Here is a 25,780-nt window from a genome sequence, read left to right on the forward strand (position 1 = left end):
TTACCTGAAAAAATTTCTCCCGTGGATTTTCAGAAAAGAGATATGGCGGATGCCACCACATCCCTCCACCAAATCAGTGTGGTCGATCCAGGCCATGCCAAGTGTCCAGTGCTGTCCTTTCAAGTCTGTCATGCAGGCTGGGTGGAATTATGGAAAATGTTTCATCAAAAACAATTATTTGAAGAGTCAAAACAACACAGTTTAGATACACAGCTCTGGCTCTGTCCAAGAATTAAATCTAGAGTATTTAGAGAAGGCGGCAGCAATTACTTGGATAATTATCCAAGTAGCCAGTCTTGGTCAGAGTAAAAGATGCTGAATTGTAGTCAACTATTTGATCAGTCTATAGCTACCTTCTAATTAATAATATTATCCTTCTTTTCCCTCAGTGTTTATTTTAGAGCTGGTGGTTTAAATAAGCCTGAGACTAGGGGCCTCCCTGGTGGCGAAAGGGGTTAAGACGCCACCTATGAAGCTATCTGCAGCCACTCAGCACGAGTTCGATCCCCAGCCAGGGAGCTACCCACATGGAGCAGCAGACATCTCTTGTCTCGTCCTCTGCTGCTCCCCTCAGCAGGGTATTTCAGTAGATCTGCATATTCTGTTACCCACTCTGTCTCTGGTGAATCCTGTAACCCCCCACACCTCTGACCTAAACCCTAGCTCTTATATGCATAAATAAATAAAACTTAAAAAAAAAATAAGACTGAGACTAGAATGGAAGAGGTAGAACTGCTTTCTACTAGGATATGGGGTCATGTTCACCAGCATTGGCAGGAGCAGGATAAAAGAAGCCACCAATAGTACTTCAGAGTAAATCTCTAATTATCCTGACAACTGAGTATTTAGGCAGATGAATTTATAATAGAACAAACAACAAATTCTGAAAGATCTACCAAGGTGGCAAATTTCAGTATAAATGTTCACCGTGGTCATTTTTATTCTTAATTAATTTAATAAATGTATACACTGTTCCAGGTAATTTGCTAGGGAGTTTTGTAATATTTCAAAGATGGTGTTAGTAATTAATTTTCTCAAAATATTGTCAAGGCATTTGATTTGAATATATGCCTAGTAGGCTTTAAGTTACTCTATTGGAAAGTCTTTTTGCTCTTGTGGATCCTTAAAGCTATGGAAAATGTCCTGTTTTCTGAGACTAGAGAGAAACCTCCCCAACTAATGCATTGAAGAATCCCCCCAACCCCAGTTCTGTAAATCCTTTTATTCCCCAAACTGTCATTTCTTACTGAACTGCTTTTGGACAATCCACACAGCTACTAGAGTAGCTGTGTGTAATTGTGGCTTTTGAAAACACAGGCCATAGAAATCGAAAGCAGAGCACTCTGAGATTTAGAGGAATAGTGGTTTTTCCAACCCTTTGATTAACCCTGTTCTGTAAGTAGGACCTGGAATGCTAATTGTGCATAATTTCCACTTTAATGTAAATGATGATTAAAATTATGTTTGCTTTTAAAAAAAAATCAACCATGGTGTTCCTAATCACTTGTTCTTAAATAATTTCAACCTACTAAGGTAAGGTGGTGATTTCAGTCCTGTCCTAGAGTCTTTGCCATGTTAAATTGTGCTTCTTAGGGGGAAAGATGGAAGTTAGATGGGTCACTCTATTCCAAGAACTTTCAGGGCCCTTATGGAGAGGGTTGTAAACGGTAGTGCTGCTGTTGTCACTTTGTCCATATTCCCCAAATAGGTGAATCCTGAAAAGAAATTTGCTGTGGGGGCCTCCCTGGTGGCGCAAGGGGTTGAGACACAACCTATGAAGCTATCAGTAGCCACTGCAGCACAAGTTTGATCCCCAGCCAGGGAGGGGACCCACATAGTGCAGCAGACCTCTCCTGACTTGCCCGCTGCTCCTCTGAGCAGTGTATTTCAGTCAATCTGCCTGTTCTTTTCCCCACTCTGTCTCTGGTGAATCCTCTCACCGCCCCCACACCTCTGGCCTGTACCCCAGTTCCTGTGTGCATAAATAAATAAAATCTTTTTTTAAAAAAAGAAATTTGCTGTGTTTGAGAAAGTTACGCTTGTATCAGGTATTTCAAATAACTTCAGCAGTTGTCCAGCCCACCTGTGACTATGCAAGTGCCTTTCTTTTTCTCCTTTTCCTAATAAACCTATCCTTTTAAAGTGTAAAAAAAAAAAAAAAAAGAATACAAATAACTTCAGTACCTTCAGGATTGAATTATTTACCTGATTCCAAGTATCATTTTTTTTTAAAGATTTATTTTATTTATGCATACAAGAGCTGGGGTGCAGGCCAGAGGTGTGGGGGTGAAAGAATTCACCAGAGAGAGGGGGGAGCAGAACAGGCGGATCTACTGAAATACACTTAAGTTTCTTAGTGATGAATGAATCTCCAATACTAAGCTCTGCTGTATTTGTTTGCTTGCTTTCTCCTATGTTCCCAGCTAATGGCTTATCAACAACATGTCTTCTGTTTACTTAGACAGCTCCTGCTGCCTGGCTTCTGCTTATTCACAGTTTTGTTCATCTTTCCTTTTCCATGCCATCACATTGTGTGTATTGTATATCTCATTCAAACTCCCAAAGAGAGAAGTTTTGCTGGGATAGACAGATCGCTGTCTCCTATGGAGCCACTCCCTGACTCAGAGCACAATCATTGAACATGCATGGGTGCCTTTGTTCAGGGGCCTGGCCTGCTCCAGATACTTGTGGTCACTAGCATGGTCACGGCATATAAAGCATGGTCTTGCTCATAAGAGGATTGTGGTTGTGGCAGACACCTGGAATACTGGTCCCAAAATAATAAATTGAATTTGGTTGGTATTTGGTCATGTTCCAGTTGGATTCTAGCTATGGAAGACCACCCTATCAGGCTAGTGTGTTGTTCTGTTCCCAGAGGTTGGCACAGAACTTTGTACAGAGTGGCTCTAGTAAAATTACTGGTTGAATGATAAAGAAGAAAATTCTGTGATCTTAGGTGTATCATGGTGAGAAAGGTTAAAGAGTAAGGCAAATGTACTTGTATTACTTCTATCATATAAGTGAATCACTCTAGTCAGTGGCAAACCACGTAAGATTTCTAACTAGAGGAAGCTCATATACAGAGAGACTCCATCCTACTTCACTTCTACATTATGCTGGAAAGCAGTAAGTAATTTGAATTTCTAATTAGTAAGTAAATTTATTCATGAAAGTGGGAGAGTTCTCCTAAAACTGCAAATCCCAGAGCTTGTTTTCCTGTGGTATTGTCACCATCCCATTTCATTGTGACAATTGTGTAGAAGAAAGAATGTTCCTAGAAGCACCATGGAATTGGGATTTGTTGAAAGAGATGCACTATTTTCGTATGTTTAAAGTGAGCTGGAAATCCAATTTGGAATTTTTTCAGATTGAAAAACTAAGGCATCCCTGTGGATAATGGTCTTTGATCTCTACTTTCCTCTTTCCATCATCACACATCAAACCACCATCATACCACCACCATAGACAAGGGTGGGAACTTCCTAGTTGCAAACTAGTTTTCAGTCAAAATAAGAATTAGAATTAAGGGAGAATTTTTTGACCATATTTTGAAGGTCAAGCTGAACTTCTTGATGACTGCATATGTGGGTCTCACCGTTTGATCGGTGGTGTTACCAGGTCCTGCCATCTGTGCATATTAGAGCCTCAGTAAAAGCTTATTGACTTGAATTATTAATATGATTTAATAAGACTATTGTTGCAGGTTATTTAGCACTATTTGGTTTCATTGTCATAGATACTGCCCTGAAACTGGGAAAACTAGCAAATGTTTGCAACTCCAGCTAAACAGAGAATGAAAATGGAGATAATATAAAGGATTTATTCAGATTTGTGACTATACCTGGAAAATATGAGGCAGTAGTTTCTTCTGTAATAGTAGTCAGGATGCTGTGTGGTTTAGCGTAGGTGTTAAAACCACACGAACTTGAGTTAGAGCCTTGTATCTGCCACTCAGTGCAACTTTAAGCAAGTTTCTTAAACTTTATCTAAGCCTAGTGCCCCATCTGTAAAATGGAGGGAACAGTAGCTCCCGTTTCATGAGGTGGTACCAGGGTTTACCCGAGTTGATGTGTGGGAACTCTTTGCCACAGAACTTGACACAAAGTAAGCGCTCATTAACTTCAGCTGGGTTTGTTGCTGTTATTGTTGAGTGTTAAAATTTAGATGGTGTTAGATAATTTAATTCCAACGGAATCAGTCATTTTTCTTCTAGTAACAACAATTCATCAATGTAGTATTTTAAAAGTAATATAGTTTTATACACCAACATTTAGGAGAGGAATGTACAAATTGACCATGGCAAGCCTGCATGTTTTGATCTTTATCCAGAAGTGAGAAGGAACATCTTGAAGTTGTTGATCTTTTGCTAAAAATAGTTTCTGAAGTTCATGAACTCATCTTTAGGGAGGTATTTCTCAGATCACACATAGAAAGAACTAATGAATTATCTTTTTGTGGTGGGATTTTGGGTGATACTAACAAAAAAATTTTACAATATGATTATTATAATTGCTGCTGCAGTGAGCTTCATCACTTGTTTGAGAGGCATTGACACTTTCTCTGATTTTTCCTTTGTGGTCACCTAGGTGAGACGGGCATTGGTAAATCTACGTTAATGGACACTTTATTCAACACCAAATTTGAAAGTGACCCAGCTACTCACAATGAACCAGGTGTCCGGTTAAAAGCCAGAAGTTATGAGCTTCAGGAAAGTAATGTACGGCTGAAGTTAACCATCGTCGACACCGTGGGATTTGGAGACCAGATAAATAAAGATGACAGGTACATCTTGGACTTTTGTGGTGACAGAAATAGATGAGGAGACAGCAAGACCCATCCTGGGTAAATGAAGAGGCTAAATGTTGAATATTTATGGTGCTTGGTCTTCGACCACCTAAAAGATGACCTTTTTGTCCTTTGAACATTTTCTCAGAATGTTCTTCTTTGAGGTCAGAATCAGCTCATGTGATTGATTCTAGGCAGTGTAAGCAGCAAAGGGATTTGTTAGAAGGAATTAGTTAGTTTATGGCATTTTCCAGGAGACTCATGGAACCAAATTTGGGGCTTTTCCACAGGAAAAGCAATCTAGAGAAATACCCACGTACTCCACAAGACAGTAGAATCCCTTGCCACCAGCCACCTTACATAGGTTGGTATTCCTGATGTGGTGGGGGGAAGAGGGAGAAAAGATGACAGTGGAGTGGAGTCTCTAGAACCTCCACAAAATCTGTCCATAAAACCAAATGCCTTCACCATCACTTGCAAAAAGAGCTGTGTGTATGACATCTGTCTGTGTGCTTACTCCCTGCTTCAAGGTCTTCAGTGCCACTTTTCAGAAAGTTGACCACTACTAGAATACTAGCTGTAAGAGAGCCTAGGTTTCTGGTTTTTTCAACTATGCAAAATAAGAAGGCATTAAAATTTAGTGGAGTTTGTTGTGAACATCTACCATTCATTGCTTATCCAAGGCAGATTGGGATATCTGACTTAATCCCCAGGTTCTCACAGATTTGGATGAGATTTCAGCCAAAAAGCCACAGTCCAGGATTTAAGGGACCTGGGTTGTATTTTGGATTCTGCCTGTGACAAGCTAAGGAAACTTGGCAGTTTATCTCAGTTTAAAGGAAGAATGTTCTCTACCTCTCCCAGTGTGATACTGCATATAGTCCTGGTCTTAGGTGAGGCGGAGGAAAGACATTATGAATGGCGAGGCCTAGAAGAGGGAAGTGGTCATAATAGGGAGATGTGTTTTGGTGGCTTTGGAAAGTGATATTAGCTCTTAAAACACCAAAGTGAAGAAAGTATTTTTATGAAAGATCTGTTGAAAAAAATCATAGCTAATTTCATGTTGCCACAAGATGATAATATTGATGGTAGTGCTCTGGGTTGAGCTTCCTGTGAGCTTTTCAGAGCTGGGTGCAGAATGTGCAAGTTGAGTCTGAATAACAATCATGGTTTCTGTCAAGCCTAATGAGGAATTCAGGTTGATTGGATTACCTTTTAGCTGTATCCAGGGGTGTTTGTGAAGCTAATTAAATAACACATATAACAAACTTTGTGTATATGTGGAAGAAAGGACATGTTAAGCCTGCTCAAAAAATAAAGATTTTTAAGAATTTTGGTCCAATACTTTGTTTGTAGGTAGGAGCTTACATAAACTGGATTTCATAAACTTGATAATCTAATTATTAAATGATATAGTAAGATGTTACCTTTTTAAAAACACACATTCTTTCTTAGTTCATAAAGTCAAGTAGGTTTGACTCTTCCCTGTAAATTGCTGTGTGCCTTTATTTGAGGGAAGCTATTAATCTTTAAAGCTTCCTGATGTACATCCCATGTGTTACTCTAAGTCCCAAAATATTCATATTCCTTCTCAAACTACCCATCCTATTCATCAGTAGATTTCAAGTGCCTTAGAGCTATTTAAATATTACACTCATTCCCAAAAAATGTTTGAGAAAGTTAAAGTAAAACTGTCCCAGGCCAAAAGATGATTCCAGAGGGGCTTCCAGAGACATTTTTGAGCTATGACAGCTTTATTATGGGGATAAAACACCAAAATCAATAAATTATGGTATGTTTGCTTAGGGGTCAGAAATGTCGTTAGTACTGCATTTGTTTATTTTTTCATTTTCTTTTTCCTGTGTGTATTATGTGCATGTGTTTTAAAAAGAGGAACTTGAACTATTTTTGTCTAGAAATATGATTGCCTAGATACATTTTAACTATCCCTGATATATATATTTCCATGAGTGCCATAGAAATGATAAATATTTAATTCATACTCTGTTTTGTGCTGAGCTCTTATCTATAGAGCAATTTAAATGCTCTTCAATAAACATTGTCCTGTAATGACAGGAGCAATTGTTAGATATAGTGAGAGATTTTATTTTTATTTTGCATCTGGTCAAATGGACTATCTGTACATTGTATTGGTGTGGGGAACAGCCAAGCTCTGACCCTGCAGCTCAATGCCAAGGAATGATGGAGAGGTCACTGCCTGCAGGCTGCTTTAATGTCAAGTGAAATAGATGAAGAGAAAAAGCTGGCAACAAGAAAATGAGCACAGGTGCATTGTTAGAGCCTCAGAGAAAGTGAAGGCTCTGGACTTTGCTTGGTCACCGTGTAAACTCAGAGCAAGACCATCTCCATTTCTCGACCTAGGGTTTCTCCCTGGGTCCAGGCTTCTCCCTGGGATAGAGAATGTCGTGCTCGTGTACTGCCTGATTGGAAGGCAGCAATTGGATCTTTCTGGATCTCTTCCTGCATTATGAGATCCTTATTACTGCATTTTGCTGCTAAGATTGCATGTGCGCTCCAGCTCAGAGGCTTTACCTTAGCACTGCCACTACATTTTGGCCTCTCCCTTCAACAGGGGACTTTCCCTTGGGCTGGAGAGTTTTCTCTTGTCAGCCCTGAAAGTCAAGTGGCCAGTATAACACTGAGACTCATATTTGCAGCTGGAGGCCATTTTAAGAAATTATCTGACTCATTTGGGTCAAATAATAGTTTCCAAAGGAGATTTTGAAGAGAGAAGTGTGATATTAACCTAACCTAGATACCAAATATTTTTTTTTTCTTCTGAGATTTCTTGACAACTGTTGCATAACCTCTTTAAGTGGCATTTCAAACTTTATGCCCCAGAAGGCATTGTTGACACTACTGAGGATAAACCCAAATGACTGTTATTTAAAATAGTTATTCAGAGATAACCTGCTTCCATCAAAAAATTGGAAGTAGATATGCATTTTATGCATTTTTGCAACGATATGTAACCATATAGGAAGGGATGTGCTGTTTGCCTAAACCTATGATTATTTCTCCTACTTTGGGGATTAGGCAAGCTTTTCTGCAATTGATGCAAGACTTTAAGAATGTCGCAGTTTGTTTATGTAGGCTTGGGATATGTCAGCATTCCTGCATCTTTATCTGCCTGGGACCAAGTTAGTTAGAAGGAGACAGGAAGAGAGATCTGCTAAGGTTTCCTGTTATGTTTAAAAGCACGATTAACTCATGGTTTCAGGGCTTCCTTGTTTTTCTATCTGTATTCCTTGGTGAAGAACGGATCTGGAGATGAAGGGAAACCAAGTTTTGCTTTAGAACAAGAAATAGAATAATTCATTTGCCCCACCCTTGGGAGATGGGAGGTAGACATCAATGGCCTATCATGAACTAAAGTGACAATTAGTCCTGTTGAAATCTACTGAGAAGGAATCCTCAAACTCAGCAAATCTTTATCAGTTATAAAAATGGTAGTGAAGGGGACTGTTTAGTCTTTAAATTTTGTTTTTATCACATTTTTTTGGTGGAGGTTGTTGAGAGAAAACAAATACTAACAGATGGCAAGATAAAGAATAATATGTGATAAGTGTCTGGTCACATATTTAATGGAGAATCAGTCACTGAACAATGGCATTGGCTATTTTGCAAGAATGATCAGTGGGTAATGTGTATTGATTAAAAAAATTGTATAAAATGTTTTTTTCTATCACACTAACCTCTGTCATCTTATAGTATTAATGGCTGGAGGTATATTAAAAAAAAAATGAGTGGTGGGTAAAAAGAAATGCCCCATGGGGCCTCCCTGGTGGTGCCAGGGTTTAAGCACTGCACTATGAAGCAATCCATAGCCTCTGCAGCACAAGTTTGATCCCCCCGCCGGCCAGAGAGAAACCCACATGGCGCAACAGACCTCTCCTGTCTCACCCACTACTCCCCTCAGTAGTGTTGTTACAGGGCAGGGAGAGGGGCAGCCCAAACCTGGCAAACCTGCCTATTCTAAATGGGTTCTGCCATCTGCCACATCAACACAAAACATATGAGACTTTAATGGAAAGGAACTTTAATACAATTAGGAAACAATACAGGAAAGGCAAAGAATCTAGTTTCTAAATCAAGCTCCCAAAGTTACCCGTCTCCTCGTGGGTAAAACTCTATCCAAATGGGATTGGCCCAGAGCAAGGCCCCAAAGCCTGCCACAAGTCTAAAGCATCTTCGAGTGGGGACCCACAGAAAAGGGTCAGAAACAACCAGACAAGCCCGGAAGGAAAAGAGCAAAATCAAAATCAAGATAAAAGCTGTCATTGTCCCCTCCCCACGGGTCTCACCCACATCTGTGTCACCCAGTCCACAACCAAAAGACAAGCGCAGTTTCTTCACTTGTCTCTCGGCTCCATGCGCCCCCTCCAGGTCTCCTTCTGGCTCCATCCTGCTTCCTTCCTTCCTCAGTCTCCTCTGCAGCTTCTTCTCTCCCTGCTTACCTCCACCCTCCCTTGGGTGGGGCAGGGAACCTGGAACCTCCCCCTTTCCTGGGGACCACCCTGTTACAATCCCCCCTTTTAATTTTTATTCCACCATATCTATGGTGGCACAGATCTCAGGGTAGAATCTTAGGAAACAGTCTTTTTTCAGGGTTACAATGTGTGTAAGAGAAGCAACAATTAGTCAGTAGCATTGTGCATGAATGTCCAGTATGACAGTTTTCCATTACTGGAAAATAGTCCATTATCCAAACCAAAAGACAAAAAAATCTGGAGCATTAGCTAAAACAAGACAGCAAATATATCGAAACCACAGGGGAAAAAATCTTAAAATGGTTCAACTTATGTAAAACACAAATTTTCTCAACCTTGATCCCAAACTTTTTAACAGCATAGCAAAAGTTTGCAAACTAAATCTACTTTTAAATCATTTTACCTATTTTTGCATAAAATCACAGGGCAGAATAACTAAACAGCAATTTTAGATGGCTTTGTTGGAATACTCCATATAGGATCAGTGCGAACCGTTGGCATCCGGTCCATGCAGGCTTCAGGAACAAAGTTCATCTCATCAGACTCCACCTGGGCTTTCCTCTTCTTGAGGGTACCAGGACTTTTTCGTTGGCCGGGTTGTTCAGTCCTGCCAATGGAGGCAAGCTTCCTCACCTTCTTTGGAGGTCTCTGGAACCCTACGAACATACCCTGTTACAGTGTGTTTTGGTCAGTCTGCCTGTTTTGTTCCCCGCTCTGTCTCTGGTGAATCCTCTCACCCCCCCACATCTCTGACCTGTACCCCAGCTCTTGTATGATAAATAAATCTTTAAAAAAAAAAGAAAAAAGAAATGCCCCATGCCTGAATGAAAATCAGGTGAAAAATGTAAGGACTACATTTTATTTGATTTCCACCACCAGTGCCATCCCTCCTGTGATATGCACTGCCTGCCCGCCCCATCCTCTGATTGTGTTTGAATTGACCAAACAGAACATAATTGGTATCCTTTCTGTGAGAATGGAAACTACCAAAACAGGCAAAATTGAGATTTAGCTTCCTTATCTTTATGACTATGAATGTAGGTAACAAGAGGTGGAAAGGAGTAGGAGAAAAAGGCAGAGCATTTGCTTAAAGAATTGTGAAAGAATACAAGCCACTTGACTGACGCGTTATGCATCAGGAGGAAACTATTGTTTCAGTAGCATAATTAGATCTCCAACGTAAGTAATGATTTTGAGAAATCATTCTTGGTATACATGTCTTGCATTTTTTTTTAATGATACAGAAGGTAAAAATTGGTGGGACTTTGAACTTGATTGTGTGGGGAGGTAGAAGAGGCGGTTTCTCAGTTGAAACCCAGGATTCTGACTTGGGCAGTGATATAGATTCACTGTGCTAAAGAATATAGAAGTGTGGGTTTAGAAGCAAGAGACAGAATTTGATTTTGACTGTCTCTTAGAAGATTAAATAGAAATATCTGGTAAGCAGTTGGATGGTTGGGTCTGAAGCTTGGGTGAAAGATCTGCACTGTAAGTAGAGACTTATGAATCATCATCAGGTAGGTAGTGAGTAAAACATGGGAATAAATCTAATTTTTCAGAAAGAACATATAGATGGAAAAGGAGGAGATTGAAAGACTGGCTCGAACTCCTTAATGGGCAGGCTGAAGGAAGCCCAGGACAGAAGAGAGAACAAGAGATATCTTGGACACGTTGAATCCAGGGCAGAAAGCAGCCCTCAGTGGAAAAGAAGAGATATTATGCCTCCATAAGCTTTGGAGGATCAGAATCAAAACCAGAGACAGAAAGGGAAATTAATAGCAAAAACATACGCGTGCCATTAGGGAGGAGGTTGAGACACTAAAACCAGGACCTGGGGAGGCAGGAAGGAGCAACTGCTTGTGAACTGCTTTTCTTCTCCTTGGGGCTAAGAGAGTCTAGGGAAGGATCCTAACTCCTCAGGTACACACCTCAGTGCCTTGACTGGCAGGTGAGACTGGGTGCGCTTCCCTGCAGGACTTGAGCTCAGTTATCAAGGAACCAGGCAAGTGTAAAGTACCTCTCCCCCACCACCCCCCCTTGTCTTTTTTCAGTCAGGCTTGCATTTCTCTTATTTGTTCTTTCTTTCTCTTCCTTTTATGTGCCGGCTAATACAAATAAATGTATTAGCTCACTTATTTGTCACAGTAGCTCTCTGATTTTGTCCTTGATTTACAAATGAGAAAATTGAGATGCAGACAGTTTTAGTCACTTGCTTGAAGTCAAACAGCTATTAAATTCTGTAGCTAGATTTTAAAGCTCTTTCCACTTCTAACCACCATCCTATGATAATAATAATGATTATGGCTATTACTATGTAATATCTGCCAATATTTAAAAATTGGAGAACAGAAGAATATTATCACTTGTTCATCCTTCTTATTGGAGTTTTGTCATAATTTATTATTACTAGAGTACTTTCTACTTTTTCTTTAAATCTTTGGAGATTTTGTCTGCTTGAATTGAACCAATGGATTATGATAAGCCAGCAGGGAAAAATATTATCAAAGAGTTTTTTTCTGATTGCTTCAGTCTTAGTCATAAATTTATTTTTCAATTTTTTTTTTATTTGGGTTTTTTGTTTGTTTTTTTTTTTTCTCTAAGAAAGTCTGTTCTCATCTTCATTGTAAAAGATTTGTAGTTCCTGTCAAGAATTTCAGTTTAATTTATGGGCCTGGGACGTGAGTGTTGAAAGGTTTTATTTTTCTTAAAGCTTACATCATTCTTCAGCAAGGTAGTAAATTTGGGGAGAATTAACCCCTTTTTTTCCTAATAGATCATTCTCACTTCTACTGACACTGATTTCTGAACAGTGTACTTGAAGACCTGAAAGAGTCTTTGGCTTTTCCACAGTGACCTAATGTACTACTACTTAATCCCTGGAGAACATAATGTTTTTTTGAGTGTGTATTCCCAGTATGCTATTAATGATTGTGTTTATGGTTAGTTAATTGAATCATACATAATTATTCAAAGCAGATTTGATGAGAAGAGAGGGTTGCAGAGTTTACCTTAAGTCATAAAATCTTGGAGTTGGAAGGAATTTTGAAGATAATAGTCCAGGCAATTCAGTTTACCGTACTGTGCACAGGGTTCTAGGATAGAACGGAACCCCTGGTCTCTGGAGGAATGGGGCAGGGATCAGCTCCTAAAAGGAGGTGCTACTAGGTCCTGAAATCACAAACCAGCTTTCATTTTGTCCCCCACTGGTCAGTCAGTTGATGGAGGCTGTCAAAATCACTTTATTGGGACAAATTTGAGGCTCTGATCTGGCCCACTAGGAAAGAATGTCAGTCTTTTCGTGAGAGTTCCATGTGAGAGTTCCACTTTCGTGGGAAAAGTGATAGCACACTGCACCTATTTGTAATCTCTGAACGGATTAGCCAGGAGAGTTCATAGGAAGAACATTGTTCCAGGAAGAATGGCTTGAGGAGCAGCAGCATGGAGGTCGGTGGGGACTTCGTGTGTGACCTGCTGTCAGGTTGAATGTTGCTGGGACAGAAAGGGTAAGCCAGGGAGGGAGTGAAGAGAAGAGCCTGGAGAGACATTCAGGGAGTAGGTGAGGGAAGGCCTGGGATGTTGGGGCTTTAGTTATTAGCGGAGAGGGAGCCATTGAAGACTTCCTGGAGGACGGTGCCATACTGAACTGCAGAAGAGGTTTGAGACCAGAAACAGTGATTTGAACATGTGTTTTTAAAAAGCATTCTTCTATATTCTAGCTACAAGCCAATAGTGGAATATATTGATGCCCAGTTTGAGGCTTACTTGCAAGAAGAATTAAAGATCAAACGTTCTCTCTTCAACTACCACGACACCAGGATCCACGCATGCCTCTACTTCATTGCCCCAACCGGACATTCCCTGAAGTCCCTGGATCTGGTCACCATGAAAAAACTGGATAGCAAGGTACTCACTGCCATTCCGATTAACTTCCACTCTCCTTTTAGACCACCTTCATCTGAAGGCCTAACTTACTATGCTTTTAGTATAATTTTGGATTTGTTAAAAAAAACTTTTTTAGAGCAGTTCAAGGCTCATAGAAAAATTAAGAGGAAGGTACAGAGATTTACCATCTCTTCCCTGCCCTGCACAGTCATAGCTTTCCCCATTACTAAATCCCCCACCAGAGTGGTGTCTGTTAAAGTTGTTGAACCTACACTGATATGTCTTAATCACTAATGTCCATGTTTTACATAAAAATTCATTCCTGGTATTGTACATTCTATAGACTTGAACAAATTTATGACATACATCCATCATACTATCACACAACGTATCCTCATGACCTGAAAATCCTTGCTGCTCTGCCTGTTCATTCTTCCTCCATGCCCCAACCCTGGCTTACAGAACCGTAGGGTTTAGCAGCATGAAAAGAATACTTCAAAACTTTTCTGGATATTAGGCAAAAACAAAATAAAAATAATGAAAACATGTAGATTGTTACAATGTATTTTTAATTCTTGAGTTAGCACCAGTGTCTGCCCTAATGAGGCTTGGGGAATTATATAGTGGAGATGTCTATGTGGTCTTAGGAAGGGTTAAATTTAGGAAGAATGAAATATAATTTCACAATTTATTTTCTTAAAACATTTTTCTACATCTCTTTAAAATGTTTTAAACCATTTAAAATGTTTGGCCTTAATTTGAAGCTCAGAACTTAAGTTAATTTTTATCAATGATAAAAGATGTTAAATTCTTTTAGCTTCTTAGATCTTCTTCTCTATTAAAACTGAACTCCATCCATTTGTTCAAAAGAAGTACTCTTCATTTCTATTTGATCCCTGATTCTCCTTTATAACCTCTTTCTTTCACAGTGCTTGAAGGAAGGGACTGATAAGTTTGTTAACATTTGGCATTCTACTTTACGTTAATTTGATTTTTCCATTTTGAAGACACTACCCATGGTAACAAGAAGTTGCCCATGGTAACAAGAGCAACCACAAAACTAAGCTATGGTATTTTCTCTTAGATGTCACCATCCTTCTGAGCTCAATAAAAAGTCTTATCATCTTTGCTGGCTGTTATTTTTTGTCTGCTCAACATTTTAAAAGACAGTTTTTCCTCCAGAAGACATAATAGCAAGAAAAAACTGAGAAGATCAGCCTGTCCCCAGACCTCTGTCTAAACTGGCACCTGTGACTGAGGCAGAGTCTGTAGGTTCCTAGGACTTCCAGCAGACACACACCATTCATTTACAGAAAAATATCCTAACAGCTGAGAAGATTATTGCAGCCAGAGTACTTGGGGGGAATAAATCAAAGCCCTTCCTCTCATTTGGTTCAGCTGCAATTAGCCTTGGGTAGTTGATGTCCTGGTGCTGAGACGGCTCACTCCCTGCCCTGCTTCAGCCTTGAGAACTGGGCCAGGAAGCATGAGACAGAGGTGGGTTCCTGACTGAGCGGAAGTTGTGGACCAACCAGGCTGATATGCCTCAATAAGATAGTGCCTATTAGAGTTGATTCAAAGGGGAAAGAAAATAAAGTAAACACACCTAAAAAAAGACAGCAATGGGGGATTTCCCTGGTGGTACAAGGGGTTAAGCACAACACTGTGAAGCTGTCCACAGCCACTGCAGCACAAGTTCCATCCCTGGCCAGGGAACTACCCACATGACACGGCAGACCACTCCTGATTCGCCTGCTGCTCCCCTCAACAGTGTATTTCAGTCAATCCACCTGTTCTGTTCCCCACTCTGTCTCTGGTGAATCCTCTCACCCCTGGCTTGTACCCCAGTTTTTGTATGCATAAATAAATAAATCTTTAAAAAAAATAGACAGCAATGACCACAAAACAGGTTAAACTTCCTTCAAAGAATTGATAATTGTTGTAGAGTAGTTTGCTGTAGAGATTTTAAATCCAGATGGCTTGGTTTGTCTGTCTATTCTGAGCGGATCAGTGAGGAAGCTATGAACCTCTGCCCTTGTGCCTCAGTTGAATTAAATGGCTGCTCACTGTGCACAAAAATGCCCTTAAGGACAACTGGGAAGTGTTTTTGTTCCTCGCGCCCTGACCTACACGTGGATACCTAGCATCAGTGTTGTTTTTCTCCATCTGTAACTTGCTGGAGGAAGCCTATGTAAAAGATTAGGGGTTGCTCAAAGATTGTGTTAAAGAATTGGGTTTTTCTATCAGCATGTCCTCTCATTCTGATTTGTCATGGACTTTTTATTTGACTCTTGGAATGAAAAGAAAAGCAAAGGAATGCAGACATGACCTGGAAACTCCCCCTGAAGACTCTTCTCTGACTTAGGATTGCTTTCTTACCAAGTCTATTCCCTTTGCATCTGAGCTGGGTGGAGAACAGGGGCTCGGGTATTGGCTATCAGTGGCATCTTTTGGAGACCCTTGCATCTCAGGAGTGAAAGAGCTTTTATCTTAAAAAATGAATTAAAAAAATGTCCTGATATCAGTGCTGGGGGTTTTGGGAGAAGAATGTTTTAACTTGTGTCTTGGGGCTGCATTCAAGGGTATCCTTGGCTCTCCTGGGCTTTCTGCCATTATTGTCAAGCTAAGTTCTCTCTGGTCTTTGTAATTGATGCTCTGAAAGTGAGCCTGGCCTTTGGCACTGGGTCTCATTGTGGCACGAAGGAGTAATATGATAGAAGCTGAAATTCAAAAGAATTAGTTGGTGTGATTTTGAAAAATTTAAAAGTAGGTGACACCACTTTTGTTTTGGTTAATATTTGGTTCTTTGTCTCTAATGGTTTTCAGGTCATCAGAAGAAAGAAAGGATGGTTATTCTGCATGGAGCTGAGTGTTCCCCATTCTAACTAATGCAGGCTTTGTCATTACACTGTTAGCAACTTGCAAAATTCAAGTTCCTAAAGTAGCTGGGAGGGGTCTAAAAGGAGTGGTTGAGTATTCAAAGAATAGGCTTCTTTGTTATTGCTATTTGTCATAGAATAACATTTCCTTTTTCACTCTATAAAGAAGAATAAGGTAGCACAAAAGAGGAAATTACAAGTATGCTTTCAGTGCAGGGTGGGAGGAAGTATACGTTTAGAAGATGAAACTAAAAGATTATTCTATAACTTAATTCTGCATTTAGGTAGAAAGTCTGACTTTCAATATCTTCTCTATTTTTTTAAGTTAAGTTTTACAATTTGTTTGCTATGTTTTATTCATTTGTCTAATCATTTTTCTTATGTTGGAATTGTATAAAAATGGATTTTTGTGTTGCAGGTGAACATCATTCCAATAATTGCAAAAGCTGACACCATCGCTAAGAATGAATTGCACAAATTCAAGAGTAAGATCATGAGTGAACTGGTCAGCAATGGAGTCCAGATATATCAGTTCCCCACAGATGAAGAAACGGTAGCAGAGATCAATGCAACAATGAGTGTAAGTCCTTAACTGAAAGCAGACCACCCTATCATTTTCCCACAAGTGTTTCTTAGTAGCAGCATTGCAGAGGGTCTAGAACACTGACTAGAAATCTAATATCTTCACCACCACTAATTTAAGTCATTTCACTATCTCACTCCTCAGTGTCTCCATCTACCAAATGGGACCATTAGATGATAGCAAATTTCCTTCCTGCTCTAACAGTTAAGATATCTGCAGCAGATCTTGGGGGAGGCAACACTACTCCAGCACCACTACATGCAAAGCAGATGAAAGGAAATCGACCTCTGCCTGCTTCTGTCACTGTTGGCAGAAATATGTCCACCTGTCTCACTTTCGCTCCTGTAGTTACTCCTGTCTTTGCTATTTTCTTTACCTTCTCCCTTTTCTTACCTGTTTTCCCTATACTGTTCCGGATTCATTAGGTGAATTGGCCATTGAGGGTGTAATTTCCACAGACCACAGGGAGGAATTGGTCAGGCGATAAATGATTCAACTTCTAAGTGTGCCTGTGATGTAATCTTCCTGTTTAGCCTCCACCCTGCCAGCTGAACCTTTGCCTCTGATCCTGTGTGTCTTCTAACCAGAGTCAGCTCCGAGTCACATGGTTATACTTATCTTTGTCCATTTAGGGACACATAACTCTGTGAAGGTAGCGTTCTTTATCCACATAGTAGCGATCTGTGATGGTTTTTGGAATTCTTAAGTTTGTAGAATAGTTTAGTGAAATGTAATTAGAAGCTGCTGAGTAACTTGGCTTTCCCTGAACACATGCTAAAAATTGATTCAGAAGTGTACTGGTGGCCGGGAAAGTCAGTCTAGGTTTTTTAATTTGTGGTAGGATGAGGCATGTTCTACATTCCTTACATAGATCTGATTATGAAAAGTGTCTAGTCAAATCATTATTAAATGCAATAAAGCACTCTTTATTATTAATAGCTTTATTGAGATTAATTGCTATACTATGCAATGCATCCATTTAAAGTATACCGTAATGTTTCAACGTTCACAGAATTTTTAAGCCTTTGCCACCGACAATTTTAGAACATTCTCATCACCACCACCACCCTCCCCCAAAAAAACAATGCTCCTTTCAGCTATGAATCTTCCATTCCAGACATAGGCAGCCACTAAGCTTTCATATCTCTACATAGATTTGCAGGTTCTGGACATTGCATAGAAAGGAAATCATTCTGAGGCTCATCGAGAGAATTAAATGACTTGCTTAAAGCCGTCCAGTTAGTGGCAGCTCTGAGATTTCAACACAACCCACTTGGTCCCCAGTCCTGTGTTGTTTGCCATCGTCATCAAAGAGGTTCATGTTGTCCTCAAACTGCTTCTTTTCTCTTCAGTTCAGCATATGGATTTTTCTGTGGAGGGCTGTTGTCATTTAAGGAGGAGCTACTTTCTTATAAATTCCCAACATGACTAGGGCTTTGATGGTAAATGTTACATCCCCCCTCTCTGGGGCTATTACTTTATAACTTTAAAATGTAGGGATCTCATTTTAAAGAGATGATCTCGCTCCACCCTCCCCTATCTGGTCACATTCTGAGCTGTGTGACCCTCTCTGGCTGCCTCTCTTTGCCAAGGAAGCAAAGGTTCTGGAATAAAAACTGAAGAGCAGTTTCTTCCTGGGAAACAGCATGAGGGGTTGTGTAAGGAATGTTGTCAAAGGAGAGGGGAGTGACTAGATTTACACAAAAAACAGAGCCAAAGTTAGTATATACAAGAGCAGTGAGGGATTTGTGTTGGTGCCATTGCAGTATAACCAACACCTGAGGGCAGTGTGAGTTTCAACAGGGCCTGGTGGACCTGTTTCAACGCACTTAGTAGAGATGCTATTGAGGCAATTTGCATACAGCATCGAACCAGATATGTAAGATCTCTTTTGCCTGCAAAATTCTTTGGTTGTAGGAATTGTGAGCTTCAACTAATAGTGGCACCTGACATTTTTGACATGTATGGAGCATTTGCAATGCCAGGCACTGTTGGAGGCTTTGCATTTAATGTTCATGACAGTCTCATGGGAAGGTGCTAGTCCTCCTTCCTCCATTGTGAGTAAACCACAGCAGTAGAAGTGAGGCTCTTGTGCTGACACCTCACCCTTTACGCTGACTGCCACCCAACCAAAAATGCTGTGCTTGTTTATAGCTTTGTCATAGTTTCGGGCTCAGGTAGTACTTGTTTGTTCTGCTGTAGAAATCCAATTTGGGGCATCAGTGTGGGATTCAAGAAGTAACATGTATGAATGACACCTCATTTTCTCTATGTCCCTCCTCATCCTTTTAGATTATTTGCATGAAACTATATTAAACTTTTTGGAAAGAAAATACCCATGAACCTTTGCTCTCTTTATCAGATTAATAAAACTGAAGATCTTTGATATTCCCAAATTAATCATGACCTTTATCAAGAAAATTTCTTTTGCATTTTTCATTGCAGATAGTTCCTGATGATGATGGTTCCATATGATTTGGGGAAAACAGATTTGCTTTTGTCACTCAGTTTAAGTGGAGAAAATTATTTTCTTGGTCCTCACACCAAAATGTTGGTGTAAAGAGAAATTTAATTTGTTAAAGAAATTTAACAAGTTGTAGAAAGAGAATGGCCTTTCTTTCCTTCCTACAGAGTGAGATGAACTAGAAAATACAAATATCTTGATCATCAGACAAAATAATACCACTTGGGCAACTTGTGCTGAGGGTTATGCCAGTTCTCTGTGGAAGAGGATTTGTTTAAACTATTTCTACCTTTCTCAATGTGTCTATAGTACATCAGATCAAGGAATCCTAAATAATCATACTAAGAATAGCCATTCCAAATCTGATTATATTCATATAAAAAAATAGAGTGACTATTTTTTCCCCAAAATGTAGCAATAGTTACCAAATAAATTAATGTAGAGGAGTCATTTGTCTTGAACACCATCTCTGCTTGAGATAAGTCTGGGTGCAGGCCTTGGGCCAGTAATTTGAGCTAACGTGCACTTCTGACTTTAATTTTGTGAAATGATCAAAGTTTAAAGCAATGTGTTCAATAGAAATATATATGTGAACCACACAAATAATTTAAAACTGGTCACCACTTTAAAAAAAGGTAAAAAGAAACAAAATTAATTTCAAGAATTTATTTCAGTTAACCCAACATGTCCAAAGTATTAATAATTTCAACATTTAATTTATATAAAAATTTTTGAGATATTTTAATAGTTAACTTTGAAATACATATTTTATTATTACAACCCACCCCAATGTTATTTCTAATACTCTTGAACATTTTCCAATATGAAATAAACACCAAAAAGATAATTTTCCTTTAATATTTCTACCATGTTGACAAAACTACTTTTATTTTTTAGGAGATTGCTCTTTGAAGCAAAGTAAAATGTAGTCCTACCAAAACAATGATGTTATATTTAATGGAATAATATTTTACACTGGTTCCACTTTTTAAACTTAAGCATAAATTGAAAGGAAATGAAATTCACCTTCTTTATCCCTCAAGACCCATTTCAGGTGCTCCATAGCCACATAGTTAATGGCTGCCAGGTTGGCAGTACCTAACACTTCCTGTGTTGTTACAGACACTCATGCAGTTTCCCCTTGAATGTAGCTCCCATCAAATATTCATCCCTTGGTTGTGGAAGGGCCCAGATAGACCAGGCCCACCCCCATGGAACTGCAGGGCCTCCTACCTTTTCTTTTCTCTCTCCCCCTTTCTCATGCCACTAAATAAAGCCCTGCAGGGGGAGTGTAGAGACAGGTGGAAAACTGGTCTTGGAGCTGCGGAAGGTAACTCCCCTCTACCCCTTGTCTGCTTGGCAGGTTCATCTCCCATTTGCAGTGGTTGGCAGCACCGAAGAAGTAAAGATCGGCAACAAGATGGCAAAGGCCAGGCAGTACCCTTGGGGGGTGGTGCAGGGTATGTATGCTTCACAGGGCCGGGATTCTTCACTTTCAACCCTTGAGGTGATTCTTCACTTTCTTTCCTCCTCTTCATATTGGGAAGGTCCTCCACCATGGGCAGGTGGAAGGGAGTGGCAGGATTATATACCTGCCAATGGTGGAAGTAAGAGAAACGTTGATCAGGTAGGCAGACAATGGAGAGAAGTGACTGGAAAGTCCTAGTACCTCTGAGGCAGCCCCTCAGAATGTTGACTTGTAGGGAAATTCATTGTGAATCCCTGAGAGAAAAGAGTTCTTTCCTAGGAGTTTGAACCAGTTTCATAGGCAAAGGATAAGAAAGCTGCAAAAAGTTTCTGGCAAAGAAGAGGGTACTTGTTTTTCTGTTCTTTCCAGAAAAGTCATCTTCCAATTAAATGTTATCTCAGAAAATATCTGAACAGTAGGAGAATATCTGACCCGTATTTGGCACTGTGGGCCAGGCCGCACGCAGCCTCTAACCTGAAACAGTTACCCTTATAGCGTTTTGAAAGGCAAGTGCTCCATTACCTGCCCTTGCAGGTTTTGAAAGCAGGATGGCAGCAGATGCTTCCTTCATTAGTTTAAGACATATCAGTCCTCCTTTTCCTTTGTTCTGAATAAAGGCAGTAAATCTATGAGGAGTGAAAAGAAACAGTACCTTTGATGTCCCTTTGAATTTTATGAGTCTTATCATTTTCCCTTTTTAATAAGAAAACTGCTTCTGCAAAGCAAGAGTTGCAGTGTCTGCTTGGCAGAATTATTGTGACGGTCAATGACTGTATTTGTAAACACAGAGTAAAGAGCTACTTCTACCCCCCACTTCCACAGTGCCCTGCACTGAGTAGATGCTGCTGTCATCAGCATTATGGTCAATTGTCAGACATCTCATCTTCATTAGGAATGCAAGGTAAATCCACTAAAGGATCTTAAGTGGTCTTGAGACCACAGAGATTTTAGGAGCAGTGGTAGCAGCCTCCTGGAAGCAACCCTTCAAATTCAGGGACCTCACTGCTGACGGCCCCTCCTATTCTTCCCAATCTTTTATAGTTGAGAATGAAAACCATTGTGATTTTGTGAAACTTCGAGAGATGCTGATCCGTGTGAATATGGAAGATTTGCGAGAACAGACGCACACCCGCCATTATGAATTGTATCGACGCTGTAAGCTTGAGGAGATGGGGTTCAAGGACACAGACCCTGACAGCAAACCCTTCAGGTATGAAGTCACCCTGAAGTCAGGTGTTCCCCAGACAGCGGCAAGGGTGGTGTGCTGGTGCATCACAGAAGTGCTTGTTGGATTGAGATTGGAGATGAAGGAACCTGGTGGGGAAGAGTCAAAGTGTGTTGCCAGGCATCGCCTTGGCCACGTTATTTGCATTATTGTAACTAACTGATGTCACTGTTGCCAACCTCATTTTATAGATGAGGAAACTAAGGCACTAAAGTGTAAACAACTGACCCAGGGCCTAGAAGTAGGAAGTGATGGGGGTGAGTTTTTAACCCCTGCCTGCTCTTCTTACAATCATGGAGCCACAGAATTGATTCAGGCCTTTACAAAGATGAGGTCGCGCATTACAGTTGGCCTCATTCATTTTGACCAAATAGTCCCGTTTTTTTCTTTTCAGATGAAGTAATACTGCATTACAAGATTATATAAATTTCAGATGTGTATAAACAGGCTCTTACTTTTTGAAGTGCTCTAACTAGCTTTCAGTGTTTTAGCGCAGCTCTAACAACAATAGAGTAAGAAAGGGGATAACTTATAGAAAATCTCTTTTTGTCCCACATCATTGGGTAAATGGATATAAAGAGTCAAAATGTGGGCCTCCCCGGTGGCGCAGCAGTTAAGTGCTGGGTTGCGAAGCTGCCCGCAGCCTCTGCAGCGCCAGTTCGATCCCCAGCCGCCGGGCGAGGGTCCCACATGGCATGCAGTCCTCTCCTGCCGCCTGCTGCTCCCCTCAGCAGTGTATTTCGGTCCTTCTGCCTGTTCTGCTCCCTGCTCTGGCTCTGGTGAATTCTCTCACCTTCCTGCGCTTCTGACTGTGCCCGGTGCTTGTATAAATGAATTATAAAAAAAAAGTCAAAATGTGATAGGGAGACTATCGAAATTAATGTAGAATTAGTAGCCTGGCAAAGGCCCAAGCCCTGTCAGAGCTCATAAGTCGGCAGTGTTGACAGGGCCAGGGTACTGGGGGGAGGCGGGGCTGCCAGGACAGGTGCATCACTTCTGGGTCCGGGAGAGAATCGCTTTGGCCAGACTGAGGCCATGCAACTTCTGAATCAGAGTTTAGGATGTGCCATATGTCTGGACTTGTTGCGTCTACCTGTGGGGGACCACAGTTCCTTGGAAAAGATGGTCTCCTCCCCCTTTTGTGGCCAGCCCTAGAGCTCACTTGCTAGTGGGTAGGAGCCAGCTAGCTGCAGTGCTTGAGGCAACCTCTGCATGGTGGGGGTGAGTCCTTCCAGGGGATCTGAGCTGCCAGTGAGGTGGGAGGCCGCTTTGTTTTCTTGAAATTGTTTTAGAGATGTTTGGTACTTCTGGGCTGGTTTTCTGCTGCAGTACCCCTTGAGGGCACTGAGGGGAATTGGAAACGCCAGACAAAGGAACTCTAATAAAAGAAGTTAACTTCTGGCCAAGTTTGCATCATTTAGTCCTGCCCTGGGGGCTTATAAAAGTGACCCTCTTTAACCATTTACAGTGTCACTTCTGGAATGCCTTTTTGCGTGCACAAATTTAACTAATTGAACCTTGAAATGCATTGACCGAAAAATAAACCCTACAAGATCAAGCCTACTCTGGTTATTAAACCTGATGGGAGAGGTTATCTTTATTTTTTGATGGAGTAGTTTTTTGTTTTTTGGGGTTTTTTTGCATAGAAATGGAGCTAAGGATGGGCCTCCCCGGTGGCGCAGCGGTTGAGCGCTGGGTTGTGAAGCTGCCCGCAGCCTCTGCAGCGCCGGTTCAATTCCCAGCTGCTCCCCGGCCACCAGAGGAGGGTCCCACATGGCACGCAGACCTCTCCTGCCGCCCGCTGCTCTCCTCAGCAGTGTACTTCGGTCCTTCTGCCTGCTCTGCTCCCTGCTCTGGCTCTGGTGAATTCTCTCACCCTCCCTTGCTTCTGACTGTACCCAGTGCTTGTATAAATAAATAAATAAATCTTTAAAAAAAAAAAAGAAATGGAGCTAAGGAACTTGCAATAAAATCAAACCCATTTGTCCCTCACCTTCGTTCAAATTCAGACAGTGTTTAAGAGCGGTAGGTGCAGTCAGATCTTGGTTCTCCTTAACCTGTCTGGGCCTCAGTTTCCTCATTATAAAGTGAGGGAACTAGGGCTAGTTCAGGGCACAGCAGATCTAGTAAAAGGACTTTTTCTGTAATGGGCCAAATAGTAAATATTTTAAGCTCTGCAGGCCATGTGGTCTCTGTCATAAATACTTGGTTTGCCTCCTATTATGAAAGCAGCCTGAGACCTTAAATGAATGGGCGTGGCTGTGCACCAATAAAACTTACAAAAATGGGTGAGTCAGATTTAGCTCTGTGGGTGTAATTTGCCAATCTCTGGACCAGATCAGACTGCCTACAAAGTTAGAATGCAGGTGACTGTTAAAGTTTGTTAAATGTAATTTTACTCCTCAAATGTTAAAAACCATTTGACACAACTGTGTCCTTCTCAACCTGAATTTGAAGAGTGTGGTGCAGTCCCCTTCACCCTCTATCACCATCTTCACTGGTTCCCTGGGCATTGTGAGGGTGAGAGGTTTTCTGCTGCTGTAAGCATACAACCTCCTCTGCTGTCTGTTTCTGGCATTTTAATTATAGTATCTCCTGTAGCCTAGGGCAGTGACCCACCAGGAGATGTCTAAGGGTAGGTCCAGCAGCCCATGTCTCTGGCCTCCCTGAAGAAAGGGGCTTTGCAACCAGTGGCAGATGTTATTGAGTCTGCCTGCCCTGAGAATTCTTATGCTTTATCCATATGTTTACCCTCCCCAGTTGTTCTGTTTCTACTGGCCTGAGTTTTTCTTCTTGATGATAAAGAGGGAAAATACCTAACACGTAAATAACCAAGACCTTTATTCTTTTTCTTATATAAACAGAGGATAGTGAACCCTCTAAAATAAGTACCTTTGTCATCTCAGTAACTAGGAACACTGGAAACAGTTTCTCCACTCAGAAATCCACACATTCAAACTCAGGTATCCACCTCTGGATGCAGGGCAAGACCATTCGGAGTAGAAAAGTTGACTTTGACTCATGTATGTCTTAGCAAATTACAAGTTGAAATGAATTTGGTTTCCTTTTCTTGGAAATCACTATCTTACAAAGGGCTCAGCCTTCCCTTTGAGGCGTATCCGGTGTCCTCAGCACTTCCTGTGACCCTGTGCAACGAGGTGACCCAGCGTGAGGTGTACACAGTTAAAGAAAAGCAAAGCTCCACAATATGAGTGATTTCTCAGAATTTCAGCTTCAAAGTCATCATTCTTGGACACATTTAGATTTTTTCCATATGAGCTTAAAAGAGTATAAATGAAGGGCTTGATTTTTTATATTCTCAAAGTAGAAGACTCCTGCCCGCATGTAAGTGAAGTCCAGCCTTCCCTTTCCGCCCCCAGGTCTACCATTTGCCCTCTAGCACCATTTGTGTTTTCAAAGTAGAGTGACACCTCTTGCCATTGTTAGTGGCAGCCATTGCCTGAGTACATTACACAGTTTGAAGCAAAACCAGGAGGAAGGTGAGCTCAAAAACAGGCTGTATTAAAGCCTCGGAAGGTCACCATAGTTGTGAAGTGAACCGCCGTTGCTGTCCTCAAACCCCAAAACTCAGAGTTGTGTCTTTGTCCTATACCTATATCTGTGCTAAAGTCTTTGTCTGTGTTTCTATGTAGTCTCTATCTCTGTAGACACATATTTATCTCTAGGTGTCAACCTGTTTTTTCCCTGCAGTCTCAGAGTTCACACTTCAACCCATCCAGCACACCCAGTTCCCCATCCTGCCAGACCTTGGGCCCCTTCCACCTGGCATTTGGGGAGGAAGAGGAGAGGGGATGAGGCATGAGTTAGGGCTGGTTTGTCCCTGATTCCTTTCTCCTGCGACACCATCGCGCTTTTCCCAAGCACCCTTGTCCAGACTGATCCTTCCTTATCTCGGAATGCCACTTCCTTGGCTCTGCCTGACAGGTCACACAAAGGGCTCGGTTATCACCACTCTCAAAAGA

At 41.0% G+C, this 25,780-nt stretch overlaps 1 protein-coding gene across 5 annotated transcripts in view; it reads left to right on the forward strand.

Moving 5' to 3' along the window:
- The window catches only part of SEPTIN11 (septin 11), a 136,806-nt gene that overhangs the window by 94,445 nt on the left and 16,581 nt on the right, over positions 1–25,780 (forward strand). For all 5 annotated transcript variants that reach the window (XM_037529188.2, XM_037529186.1, XM_037529189.2 and 2 more), the window contains 5 exons: positions 4,587–4,782; positions 13,013–13,199; positions 16,476–16,637; positions 20,468–20,564; positions 21,614–21,782. In XM_037529188.2, coding sequence (XP_037385085.1) covers positions 4,587–4,782; positions 13,013–13,199; positions 16,476–16,637; positions 20,468–20,564; positions 21,614–21,782 — 811 coding nt within the window. The remainder of the gene's footprint in view (positions 1–4,586; positions 4,783–13,012; positions 13,200–16,475; positions 16,638–20,467; positions 20,565–21,613; positions 21,783–25,780) is intronic.

Source organism: Talpa occidentalis, unplaced genomic scaffold (genome assembly GCF_014898055.3).
Source record: "Talpa occidentalis isolate TD23 unplaced genomic scaffold, MPIMG_talOcc4v2.1 talOcc4.6, whole genome shotgun sequence".
Lineage (NCBI taxonomy): Eukaryota > Metazoa > Chordata > Mammalia > Eulipotyphla > Talpidae > Talpa > Talpa occidentalis.